We start from the raw sequence: 13761 nt of genomic DNA, 5'->3' as shown, positions 1-13761 counted from the left end.
ACTGCCCTCCCGACTTCTGTATCTAGCTGCCGACCCCATCTCCCTTTGCGAGTCTCACGGGCCTCTCAAACGTGGCACACGCAAAACTGAACTCATCGTCAGTTCCTCCTGCTGAATAAGTGGTACCTCTATTACTCAAGAAATGTGGGGGTAAGGGGTGCCTGGGTGGCTCAGTGGGTTAAGCCTCTGCCTTCGACTGGGGCCGTGATCCCAGGGTCCTGGGATCGAGCCCTGCATCGGGCTCTCTGCTCAGCCAGGAGCCTGCTTCCCCCTCCCTCTCTCTGCCTACTTGTGATCTCTGTCTGTCAAATAAATAAATAAAATCTTATAAAAGAATAAAAGACACGTGGGGGTTATCCTTCATTTTCTCCTCTCTTGCCGCCCTTGCCCAGCCCATCACCCTTCTGTGTATTCTCTTCCTAAAAGATTTCTTCAGTGGGTCCCCTTATCTCCACCCGTGCTGCTGTATCAAGCCGTCATCACGTTTTGTCTGTTTTGCTACAATAGTTTCCTCCAGATTCCCTCCACCCTTTGTCCTACCAATCTGTTCTTCACTTAACAGCAAGGGTGATCTTTTAGAATATTAAGTGGATCCTATCGCTCTCTGCTTCAGTTCTTTCCATGTCTTTACAGTGCATGAAATCCAAGAGAAGAAAGTAGGTCAAGTAGGTGTAATACTACTGCATCCAGTGGACTGAGAGTATTTTTTTTTTTTCCATCAGTGAAACAGGCATCAAGATACCTACATCAAAGGGTTATTGTGAGGATGCAGTAAAGACCAATGTTATTTCTGCATTCCTTTTATATCAGCTTTTTCAGGGAAGGAGGTAATATTCCATGAACATTTATATTGCTAATAGCTACTTTACACTCCCCAATTAGTACCACCTACAGAGAACCTTCTAAATGTTTTAGTGACAGTGGGTTTCCTTTGTATTATTGTGGCCTCAAAGTAAAACATCTGCCTTAATTAAAAGATAAAGCCCTGCTTTTAAAAATTATGGCACAAACTCAGTTCAATTAAAAACATAGGATGGAGTAAAAAAATAATTTCGAATGTCTTCAGATCATTTTTTTGTTTTAAGTTTTGACATGGAAAATGATTAGCTGATATGCTTGATACGATGCTACATTGTAAAAATTGAGCCGCTTTTTGGCAAGTATCTGATTTCATTGATTCGGATTCCTCTTTGCCTGGAGCTGTGCAGGACGGTCAGTTTCCAAAACAGCATCATGAATTCAGCAGCCATAGTTCCATCCGTCCCCATGGCTTTTCTTTCGATTCCCAAGTTCCAATTTAGAAAACCCCACAGTGGGAATGAATCCTTGAAATCTGCAGACTGGTGGCTTAAAAAACCAGAAGTGAAGGTGAGAAGCTGCCACTGCAGGTTACATGGACCTATCTTTATAGAACTCTGACTAACCCAGCCCAGATCTGGGCTGCCTTTGTTTTTTGGTTTTTGGTTTGTTTTTTTTTTTTTAAACTAGATATTTATGAAAGTCATAGAACCACTCCACGATGAGCTTCTTGGCTGACTTACAGTGTATTTGCGAGCTGAAAATTTTGGCTGCTCATGAGCTGAGTTTGTTCATGGACCACTGGAGGAAAAAAAAAAAAAAGAGGGAGAAAAAGAGAGATTATATCTCTATAATTTAACCCTCATTTTTTATCCCCAAGAATAAGAATAATTTAATTCACTACACCTCAAATGGTGAATTCTCCCGTTTAGTATATGCTTGTATTAAATATACAACGGACCTTTTTTGATTAAGAAAAGAAGGTTTTCAATTAAAAAAACAATAATTTGGAGGGTTGTGCTGAAAGAGAGGCTTATAACTTTGTTCCTTGGTGGGAATTCTTGTAAATATTCATTGAGAAAGCAACAGATAGGAAAGACTGTGCTAGGGTGACATCAACCTGTACAGGTACAAACTGTAACCACTGGAAGGGACTCTGAGATATCCAGTCCAAATTCATTTTATAGACAACTAAACTTTAGCCCCAGAGGGCAGAGTGACTTAGACAAAGTAACATGTGTAGTTACTATACCTGAGGCTAGAATAGTCTCATGAAGTAAAACAGGTTCCCAGTTCTCGTGCATAGAATTCTATTTCTCCTTGCAAAAGTGATGCTTTAGGAGAGTGCTGAGCGAAACAAGTAGATTGAATGTATGAAACTACTTCCAACCTCTCCTAAAACCCCACATAAACTATAGCAAAGGGATTTTGTAGGGTGTAGGCCAACATGGATGGGAAAAGGTAAAAAGAGACAATAACAAGATCTGGGCAACTGGGGAAAAAAAACAGATGAAGGGCCAAGGACTTAGTGGATCTGAGAAACAGAGCGAGCTCCTGTGTCCAGCTGTGCAGGTTGTGCACTGTCCCAGTCTAGTGGACACTGCTCACTCAGACTCCAAAGTGAAGGCCTTCCCTGGAGTGGTGCTGAGCAGAGCCTGCACAGCAGCAAGCCAGAGCTCTGCGGAGAAAACAAATGCAAAGCAGCCATGAAGGAAGGGAGAACTATCCCAATTTGCAAAAAGAATTCCCCAAAAGTCAGGGATTGAAAGTACTAGGTGGCTCTGGAGAAGAGGATAAATGGGAAGGAAATGCATGTGCACAATTAAAAACGGGCTATAGCTACAGGTACAGAGACGGGTTTCGTTAGCCTAGAATGTATCTTGTTGTGAAGTGTGGGGCAGGGATCCAATTCTGCCTTTTTTCTAAATGACTAGTTTCATTGAATATTTGTTGAGTGCCCCCATTTTCAAATAATAAATACTTCTATCTGTCGAGAGCTGCTTCCAAAGTTTTATTCTAGCCAGGGGTCTGTCTACATTACTATGAGCCGCACGCATTTATGGGCCTAGGAAACCTATTAGAGCTCGGTTGTTAGGTTGGATATATTCCTGTGAAACAGCCCATTTCTCTCAAGCTGATTCTTAAGGCCATAACTTTTTGTTAGTTCTGTTTGTCTCCTTTTAAATATCTTAAGAATTCATTGTCTTTTCGCATGAAAAAATGCTCCACATCACCCGGCATCAGGGAAATAAAAATCAAAACCACGATGAGATACCACCTCACACCAGCCAGAATGGCTAAAATTAACAAGTCAGGAAATGACGGATGCTGGCGAGGATGCAGAGAGAGGGGAACCCTCCTACACTGCTGGTGGGAATGCAAGCTGGTGCAACCACTCTGGAAAACAGCATAGAGGTTCTTCAAAAAGTTGAAAATAGAGCTACCTTATGACCCAGCAATCGCACTACTGGGTATTTAGCTAAAGAGGACAAACATGATTCGAAGGGGCACCTGCACGCCAATGTTTATAGCCAGCAATGTCCACAATAGCCGAACTATGAAAAGAGCCCAGATGTCTATCAACAGATGAATGGATAAAGAAGATGTAATACACACACACACACACACACACACACACACACACACACACACACGGGAATACTACTCAGCCATCAAAAAGAATGAAATCTTGCCATTCGCAACGTTATGGATCAAACTAGAGGATATTATGCTAAGCAAAGTAAGTCAGTCAGAGAAAGACAAACATACGATTTCACTCTCATGTCGAATTTAAGAAACAAAACAAATGAACATAGAGGATGGGAAGGGAAATAAAAAGATGAAAACAGAGAAGGGGCTAAACCATAAGAGATTTTAACTATAGGATACAAGCTGGGGGTTGCTGGAGGGGAGGAGGAGACATGGGTAACTGGGTGATGGGCATTAAGGAGGGCATGTGATGGGATGAGCGCAGGGCGTCATATGCAACTGATTAATCTAAATTGTTTCTGAAACTAATAATATACTATATGTTAAGTAAACTGAATTTATTTTTTTTATTTTTTTTTAAAGATTTTATTTATTTATTTGACAGAGAGAAATCACAAGTAGATAGAGAGGCAGGCAGAGAGAGAGAGAGGGAAGCAGGCTCCCTGCTGAGCAGAAAGCCCGATGCGGGACTCGATCCCAGGACCCTGAGATCATGACCTGAGCTGAAGGCAGCGGCTTAACCCACTGAGCCACCCAGGCGCCCAAGTAAACTGAATTTAAATTTAAAAAAAGAACTCATGTCTTTCATAAAACTCACATATTCTCCTTAACTGTACGTCAACATGAAATAAATCATATCAGTGATTATCAGAGCAAAAGTATTACAACCACCAGCTTCTTCTGTGCTTAACATTTTGCTGGTCTTCCAGTTTCTTCAACTTGATAATGGGACATGCAAGCTCTTTGGTTTTAAAGCAACCTTTTTTTAAAGCCTCCCTTCAGAGCCCCTAGCTTGACCTTGCACTCCAGTCGTATTTAAATATGACCTATTATTATATGACGTATTATATGACATATTAAAGATGCCCATCTATCTGTACAAGGCTCCCGATCATGCTCAGACATAGCTATTTATACATACTATTGCTACTGCTTAAGGGATGCTTCCTTCTCAATCTTCTGGCTAGAATATGAGTTCTTCTTGAGGACTCATTGTAGACGTTGTCCCCGATGGGAAGCTTTCTGAGTCAGCAGTGAGTCACATAGCCCTCTTCCCTGCTCCTGTAACCCCTGCTCCTGCATCTTCCAGCATCATGCATATCCCACTGAGTTGGGACTGACTATCTCCTGAAGGGCCTGCCTACTGGACAGTAAGCTCCCTGAAGACAGGAATCATCTCGCTCTTACTGACGTCCCTCGCATCGAGCCCAATCCTTGGTACATAGTGGGGACTCACTGCGTCTGAGGGAATGAATGATATTTGTTCCCTGCAGAATGTTTGGAAGTAAAACTGAAAAAAAAATTTTTTTTAAGAAAATGACTATAAATCCCCAAACTTGAGACAATTCTTCTAGCACTGTTGGCTTCCTGGCTTCTGGTTAACTTTGTCAGCCTCACTGCATATAAAGCTTTGATACTTCTGTTCTCACTTAAAAAAATCCTGTGAGCATTTTCTTATGTAACTTCAAGTTCTTTGGAAGTATCACTTTAGTTGTTACAAGAAGGTGGTGCTCTAGAAGCAACACACATTCCTTAGGTATTCTACATCGTTAGACTTTGTCACTTGAGATGTTTTGCTGCTATAAATTGTGCTTGAGTGAATATTTTTGCATGGATACTTATGATACATTCTGGAAAAGAAATTACTGAGTGAGAATGTCACAGTGCTACATGGAGTATATCAAAGTACCTGCCTCAATGTAATACTATGTTTCTTTAAGAGTGAAGATTTTATTAAAAAAAAAAAAAGTCGTTCATTTTTACCTTATAGTTATTGGTCATTTATATTGTATATAAATATAGCGACCTGGGTCCACTTTTCTGGTTAGTTTGTCTTACTGATTTCAAAGCTACATGTTGAAAATGCAGCCCTTTGGGAAATGCTCGCAAGTATTTCAAGTTTGATGTATGCCTTTTTATCTTATTTTTCATGTATGTTTTTAAGACTTTGTTTACTTATTTGACAGACAGAGATCACAAGCAGAGAAAGCGGCAGGCAGAGAGAGAAAGGGGGAATCAGTCTCCCTGCTAAGCAGGGAGCCCGATGCAGGGCTCAATCCCAGGACTCTGGGATCATGACCTGAGCTGAAGGTAGAGGCCTAACCCACTGAGCCACCCAGGCACCCCTTATTTTTCATGTTTTTAATATTTTTTTAATTTTATGCACATTTATCTATCTGTTCTTCTGTGAATTGCTCAACTGCTTTTCCACATAGTTTCTTGCCCTACTTTGATAAATTAGATATTTTCCTATGTAGACATACACTTATAAAATATATCTATATTTTACAGCTATATTAGTTTCTTCTTTACATTTAACTTATTTGGAGCTTATTTGGGGCTGTCATGTGAGATGAGGCTCTAACTAGTTTCTGGGTTTTGTGTTTTGGTTTTGGGTTTTGTTTCTGTTTTTACTAAATAGCCAGTTTTTCTAATACTGTCTCTCGGCCATCAAAGAAATGTGCCTAAAGACAATCGTATAAAATAACCAGACTCCAAAGACATAGTTCAGTGTTGACCATGAACTTTGCTTTCTCCTCCCAGGCGAGCAGGAGCCAGCTGTAAGCAGTGATTCTGACATCTCGCTGATTATGGCAATGGAAGTTGGACTGTCTGATGTAGAACTTTCCACTGACCAAGACTGCGAAGAGGTTAAGTCTTGAAACGGTGACTATAGAACAAAGGGGTGGTAGGACCCAAGGGGAAGGGAGGGAGGAGGACCTCAAGAATTGGACCCGGCTACACACACCTCCAGAACCACTTGGTAACTCCACGGCGCTCCGCTCAAGAATGGTAATGAAAGCAATATCCAAAGTCACGTTAATCAGGAAGCCGTCTCTCCAACTGTACAACAGTCCATGGCCTTGGCAGCTGGGAAGTTGAAAGCTGATTTTCCCTCCCATGTCCTTGTAGACACACTTCAGGAGCTCCTAAAACAGACCGAAAGGACATGCTTAGGGCTTCTTAGTTTTATTTCCTTTTCTTCCAGGTCTTGTTTTGTTGTTTGGGGAATGTTGTTTGATTTCTTTGGCAGTTTCTTTCTAAAGACTGTGTGCAGTTTACATGATGTCCACCCCTTCGGTTGACTCCAGCTTTTGTACAGAGTTCTGTTCGAAGCAGCAGTTCCTGCTGTGACCGGTTTGTACGTGGTCTTGGAGATGAACGGCCTTGACCTCTCGGCATGAAGTGTGCTTGGCTTTGGGACGTGCCTCAGCACCCCGAAACGGTCTAAGGCCAGCTTTCCTTAAGAATCTAAGTTCTTTCAAGTGGATCTTAAAGATCCTAGCTGCCAGAGACCCCAACACTAAGCTCTGAATCCACTGAGACTACCACTCATCATTTGCATTCACATCACGCTTGCTCCCACTTGCCAGGCTCTGTTAATGGCCCCCGTGACGTGAGAAGCAAGCTTCATTTTTGCCTGGATCTTACAGTGTTTGACTGAAATTCCAAACTCAGAAGTCCCCTCTGGGCTGTAGCGCTGTTCTTCATGACTGTAGGGCTTGTAGCTGGGACCGCAAGCCCGTTTTTAAGACCAGTCACCGCATATTCTTCCCAAAAGCAAAATGTCTGTTACAGTGGTGTCCGCAAGGCTGAAACCGTCTTTTGTTCTTGTTCCTTCCACAAGTGGCTTCTGTAGGTGATGGAGGCTTCAGAAGAGACCCAGTCCTCTGGGAACCCTGTGTCAAACACACTGGGTTCTCCCAGGTGTGCGAGCACCTGGGTTTTCCCTTAATCCCAACACACCTGGGTTAAACCTCACCAGATCTCAAGGAAGGGTTCATGGGAATCCTTGGCAGCTTGCTTCCTGGGCTCCCCAAGTACATCTAAATCTCAAGTGAGGAGGGACGTGTGATCTGATAAACCATTTGGTCTAAAAAGTACAGCATGGGGAATTTGCTAACCAAGTCTCTCCTAATGGAGAGAGACAAAGAGGGAGAGGAAAAGAGGCATCCAATGGATACTGAAACCCACCGGCATTTTTAAACTACTTACATTTTTATTCTTTTTCTTTCTTTCTTTTTCTTTTCTTTCTTTTCTTTTCTTTTCTTTTTTTTTTTTTTTTTTGTAACTATGACAGAGATGTGCTATTTTTTCAGTGGGGAATTTTGTAATTCATTTAGACTATCCCCATGCAGAGATGAGGAAGGCAGTGAATGGTCTCCCCGGACAATCATGGATCACCTCACCCTCTGTCAGAAGGCGACGGGGGCTGCGTGGGTTCCTAAGAAGGAAGGCTTTTCTCACTGAGTCATTTACATCTTTAACAAGGCTTTTCCACCTCATTACACTAATACTCATCCAAAAACCAGAGCTGGGCTGTGTCGTAAATCGCTGCCTGCTGACACGTAGAGTGGAGGTCACGGGAGTGGATGGCAGACTACTGGTCGCTCGCCCCCACCCCCACCCCCGCCACCTCCCCCCTCCCCCGCTCCCATCTTTAATGATTTCCTATTTGATGCTTTCTGAGTAGGCAGCAAGGCAAGGAGAATGATGACCACCTTCAGAAATGTCGCAGCTCTCTGGGAGTCTCACACTTCCTCTAATGAAACCCAGAGTCAGTGTGCGAAGGCAGGCAAGGAGGAGCGAACTCAGCACTGAGCCGAAGTCCGGAGTCTGGGCTGAGTCACGTGTTTGCTGAGCCTCTCCTCTCCCTCTGCGAAATGAAGGAGTTCCACGAGATGATGGCCAAGGCTCCTTCTGGCCTTGAGACTGCTAATGAGCTTTTTGCCCTGGGAGGGGGGCAGCGGAGGGGTGGGGTGTCCATTTTTTGGCAGATGGTGATGACATATAGCTGACTTCGTACCTTGGGGAGGCAGTTTCTTGACACATAAGGGACACGAATGGCTTTGGTGCTGAGAATGACTATCGAGATGATTCAGGGTTGAAGTCCAAGTAGGAGTGGTTTAGTTTCGCCTGGTTTTAAAACAGCTGTTAGTTACAGAGTCTGTAATGTCAGGATACCTTCAAATTCTAGTCCTCGGTCTGGGATTCTTCGTCTCAGAGTGTTTCTTGTTCTTGATCAGCATAGCGTTACACTGTGTACCCTTGAGTCAGCTCTACCTGAAGCACACTTGGGTATTCACTTATGACAAGTGGAATTAGAAGGATAATCCAACAACAAAAGAAATAAAATTGTATTCCATACCCAGGAGAGAAAATGCCCTTTGCACTGCATACTTCTCCATATGATGAGTGTTGTCTCTTTTGGCCGGTGACCAGATAAATCAGGAATCGGTTGCCTTTGTACACCACAACGTGGCCCCCCTATAGGATGCTGAACAGATGAGGAGGGGCCCGGAGCAGGGTGAGGGGCATCTGAGTGGGCTTTTACCCCAAGGAGGTTCTGCTGCAAAATCCCTGAGCCTAGGAGGCTCTCCATTTACCAAAGGTTTGTTTTCAGAGGATTTTCTTGTGGCTTTGGTGGTTTAAAAAAAAAAAAAAAAAGTTCAACCAGCATAGAAGCGTTTAAAAGAAATGAAAAACTTCTCCCATAGCCTTCTTCACCACCACCTGCCCCACCCCAAAGAGTAAATTCTGAGCTGGGAACCCTCTAGAAGCATATGCAAACTTCATGCATATTTACAGATGCGCATTCCTCTATAATGAGTGTCCAGACCAGCACTATCCAATAGAAATATAATGCAAGTCACTCATGTAAATTTTACATTTTCTACTGGCTACATTTTACAAAGGAAAGAGGAATGCTTTAAAATAATTTTAATGATATATGTAATCTTTTTGTTTCAATGTGTAAAAAGCATAAATGAAATCTTGTACATTCTTTTTTGTATGAAATCCTCTAAACCCATAGTGTGTTTAAGCTCCCAGAACGCCTCATTTTGGGCGAGCTACATCTCCAGCCCTGTGTCAACAGCCACATGTGGCCCATGGCTCCCAGCTGGATAGCACAGGTGCAGAGCTGCTCCAGTATTCTCGCAAGATCCCCTGACCCTTGCAAAGAAAAAAAAAAAAAAGTTAAAACCTAATTACCTCCAGAGAGAACTAGACTCCACCCAAGTTGCCTAATGAGAGCCCCAAAGATCTGTTTGTTTTATGACAAGTAAATAGTCAGGCCATGCTTTTTTGAAATTTCTGCCTGACCTTTCTCACCATACACTGATGTCCATTACTATTACCATTACTTTGCTGACCTATTTTTTTTTTTTTAAGTCACACAAACCATGTTGATTTGGTGCTGAAATGAAATTGTCTCCCTCACTTCTATGACAAACCCTTATACTGGTATGTGGCACTCGGGAGCCAAAAAGAATTCCATCCAACTTCACCTCAACCCCTAGTTCTCCTGCTTCCGGACTGGCCAAAGGCCTTTTCCCAGTGCCAGTGCTCCCGGGGGATTTGAGAGGGAAAAGTGGGAAGTTACATACTGACTCCAGGTACAAGACTCTGAGTAGCCTTATGGAGAAGAAGTCTTTGGGGTTGTGACCACCCAGCCCTATTGGGTGAATCGTGATAGCTGCCTGCTGCCAGCTCTCAGCTCAGAAGTCAGCATCCTCTCACCCCAAGGCTGTGGGCAAGAGAGGGAGCATTTCCATTCCCTCAGGAGAACGGAGAGTCACCTCTAGGAATTGCCTTTTCCATGTGACTGATCCTCTGAGAGGAACTGAGCCCTGATCATGAATACAGCAGCTAACCATTGATTTCGTCTCCAGAGCTTGGTTACCCTGAAATAGTAACCTAGGCAGGAAGAAGGGGAGTTGGGAGAAGCAGAAAGGGAATAGCAGAGGGCTGCCTGGCTGGCTCAGTCGGTAAAGCAAGCGATTCTTGATCTTGGGGGTGTGAGTTCGAGCCCCACATTGGATGTAGAGATTACTTTTTAAAAATCGTTAAAAAAAAAAAAAAAGACAGTGGCAAAATCCACCTACCTTTTCTGACATCACCTCGTCATGATGGTAACCATGGAGGCAAATCCCTGTCCAAAGATTGTTTTCAGTATTTCCCTCATTCTGGACATTAACGGGTCTGGGTTTGGTTATGTCAGAAACTACGGTGCCTGGGGGCTGCTTCAGACCGTGCTGACATCCCTGCGGCCACCAGACCTTCAGAACCAAAAATGGTGACAGATAGCCTGACATGGGGTTCTTTTTTTTATGTATAAGTTGTGTTTAGCTGAAAATTACTGCAGAGCATAAAAAAATAAGTGGCATTTAGGTATCCATGGAGTGCATCACCTTGATTGAACACAAAGAAATCTCACTAATCAAAAGTCTTTCAGAAAATCTGAGATACGGAGTCACATCCTCTGTGGAGCAAGGACCCAGCCGCCTGTGGTACTGTGTGGCTCCTGCAGCAGTTTCCAGTGGCATTTTTTATATGGTGGAGCTTTGATCTCTTTCCCTTTTTCCCTGTATGTGTGTGTGTGTGTATCTGGCTTTCATTGACTGCTGTCTCTTTCTGTACAGACACCTACACACAACCTTTTCCCATCTTTTGGGACAAAAAAACCTTGGATCTGTAGCTTTGGATCTGTAGACTTACCGTTATTGTGAATACCATAGTTACTGTTGTTGGTGTTTTTCTTGTTTTATTGTGTGGCAGTGTCTATATTTGCACTTCTGAGGAGGAAAACCAGTTTACTCTAAAGGCAAATTAACTTCCTCCGAAATGGAGTTAGCCGTTGTCGCTTCTCCTAGCACTAATTTAATCACAGACCGCTATAGCTATTGCCTTTTTTTTTCAGGCTCCCTTGCCAATAAAGTCTCCTAGGCAGATAATGGCCAAGTCACAACTCCAGAATGCTATTGAGATCTGTTATGTTCTACCTTCCTAGTCCACCAGAGGCCCCTGAGGTTAAGATTTCTTAGAAAAATGTCAAGTGGCCAGACCATATCCCATGTCCACTCATGCTTCTTAACTCTGCTTCTTAGCCCAAGAACTTCCTCTTTGTTAAGGAATCCGAGGGCCATTTCTTCCTTAAGACTGAAAAAGAGACACAAAGAAACCATTCTTCTAAGGTGAGGGAGGAAGGTTCCCTGCACAGTGCTGTGTGTCACAGACATGTAACTGACGATGGCAGGAGGTGGGAATACCAGCCTGCAGGAAGTGAGAAGGGATGGCTGGACATGAGCATGGGCACTCTTTCCAAATAAATGCTCATCCCTTAGGTTTAGAGCTGACCCCATGTTTTTGGGTATGTGTGTGTGTGTGTTTCAAGGAGTTTAACACTCATGAGTTAAACACTCATGGTTGCAAAGAAGGTTGGGTTGTCTGAAAGATAAATTAATTCTGAGAAGCAAAATGAGTTTCTCAGCATCATGTACCTCTTCTCTTTGCCTTCTCGTCTCCCCATCTCACAGCTCCAGGCCCTTTGTAATAGGAGCAGCATTTTGTAAAAAATAATAATAATAATAATAATCCATAGATTGGTCGCCATGCTTCCACTTTGACCCTTATGATGACACGAAATTACCCCAAAACGAAAGAGGTGATTCCGGGTCCTATATGTAGATCCTTATCTATCAAATCATTTAAGGACAAAACCTGCTTTTTGTGCAAAGAACCCGATGAGGTCACTCGCATCTCTCTTTATCACCCTGTGAACTGTCTGCCTCAATCAGGTGACTTTTTCAGGAATCTCAGTGATCAAAGACCTTTTCATCCTTGTGCTCCTCTTGATTGATGTTTGTACTTACTACAGAGCTATTCGCTCCCTGAGAAATGTTTGTTGATGATAATGATGAGGCAAGAACCGGTCTCTTAAAGGGTCCCGGGTCTGTACAGAGCAAGGGAGAACTTCTGGGGAGAAGGTAGCTAGCTCCACCCACGGTATCCAGAACTGCTGCTGGCAGAACGTCTGTGGTCTTGTCCTCCTTACTGAATTGAAAGGCTTAGAGAAGCAGGAAAATGTGAGGACCATGTGTGCTATGTAAACCAAAGACCGATCACCATCCAAATGGACACATGTTCTTCCATTGCCTCATTTAATTTTCTCCTAACGGTCTCGTAAATAAAAGTGAAGGTGGGTTGCCTAGTCAGACGAAACTGTGAAACCTTAGGGGGTTTTCTCTTGCAGGCTGGAGATGGCCCTTACTAAATCCAGAAATCTAAAAAAAAAAAAAAAAACAAAACAAAAAACACAATAACGTATCGTGGCCTTAGTACCACACCATCTTTCAAGTCTGGTGTTTCGTCTCCCTTTTCCCTTCAAAAAGTTTTAGACAAAACTAGCGCTTTATTGTACTCGGAATTATTGTTCTCTTTGAGAATGTGAAGATTTTCAATAGCCAAAGAATTTTCATGTAAGAGAGCTTCTTAATTAGAGTGTATCCCGCGCTTTTGAAGAAAATACCAAACTATTGCCTGTGCGAAGAGACAGCAGCGCAGTTGGAGGAAGCTTGCCAGCATAGGAGCTCTCTGTTGGCATCTGTGGTCCCTCCTGGTCAGTAGGCTGTTCTAGCAAGGGGGCGGGGCGCCCTCTGCTGGAGGAATGCCGTTCTGTCAGCCAGTTAATTTGACTAGGGTCACCATTTTTCCTCAAGGACTAGTTACTTGCCTTTCCTCACACAGTTTCCGTCTATCAAAAGAGAAAGGAATGTCACAAGCTCGGAAAAGTTGAAGGAGAGCCCCACAGAAGATCTTACTGTCCGCAGCCCTTTCTTCGCCAAATGTCAAAGCATATCATTCGCTTTGTTGGCAAAGGAGATGCCTCTGGCTGGAATGTTTGTGCAGAGTTGGAAGGCAAGGGCCTGAGTGTTTTGTAACTTATCTCCACTCTCTTCTTGTCAAGTCACAAAGGAAGATCAATAAACAGACTTCTTTCATATGAATGTAAATGGTGTGAAATACTGACGTGTTTTGTACATGTACATAATAATATATTTACTTCCCGCTTTCACATTAGTGATCTGAAATGGCTGTACCATTTTATAATTAGAAAGAGATGGAGGGGGTGGGGGAGGGTTGGAGGGGCTGTTATTTTTATAGTGGGATGGCCCCTATATTTAGAAAACTTGAAGTAATTTTGTACTTGTGAAAAGTTACATTCCATTCATGTCCTCAAAAATAATGGAACTTGTTCTTTAAAATATTCGTGAGCTGGGAGGATGACTATTCTAGTTTCCAGGGGAGCCTCCCAAGCAGTGTGTATGTGACACCCAATTTTGTAGACTGCAGACCATGACCAGCAACTGCCATTTCAATAATGTGAAAAGAAAAAAAAACTGACTTCTTTTAGTCCTTTTGTATATAACGCATTGTTTTCACGGGGGCGGGGGGATGTGGAACAAAGAATTT

General features: G+C 43.0%; 1 protein-coding gene across 1 annotated transcript in view; it reads left to right on the top strand.

Annotated features, from left to right (window-relative positions):
- The window catches only part of RNF150 (ring finger protein 150), a 275127-nt gene extending 261826 nt beyond the window's left edge, over nt 1–13301 (top strand). Inside the window, exon 7 of the mRNA XM_059378612.1 lies at nt 6052–13301. Within this exon, the coding sequence (XP_059234595.1) occupies nt 6052–6170 (119 nt within the window). The 3' untranslated portion in view covers nt 6171–13301. The remainder of the gene's footprint in view (nt 1–6051) is intronic.
- The last annotated feature ends 460 nt before the right edge of the window (nt 13302–13761 follow it).

Source organism: Mustela nigripes, chromosome 1, assembly GCF_022355385.1.
Source record: "Mustela nigripes isolate SB6536 chromosome 1, MUSNIG.SB6536, whole genome shotgun sequence".
NCBI lineage: Eukaryota > Metazoa > Chordata > Mammalia > Carnivora > Mustelidae > Mustela > Mustela nigripes.
Note: the sequence above shows the minus strand (reverse complement) of the source record. Positions and strands in the feature narration are given on the sequence as shown.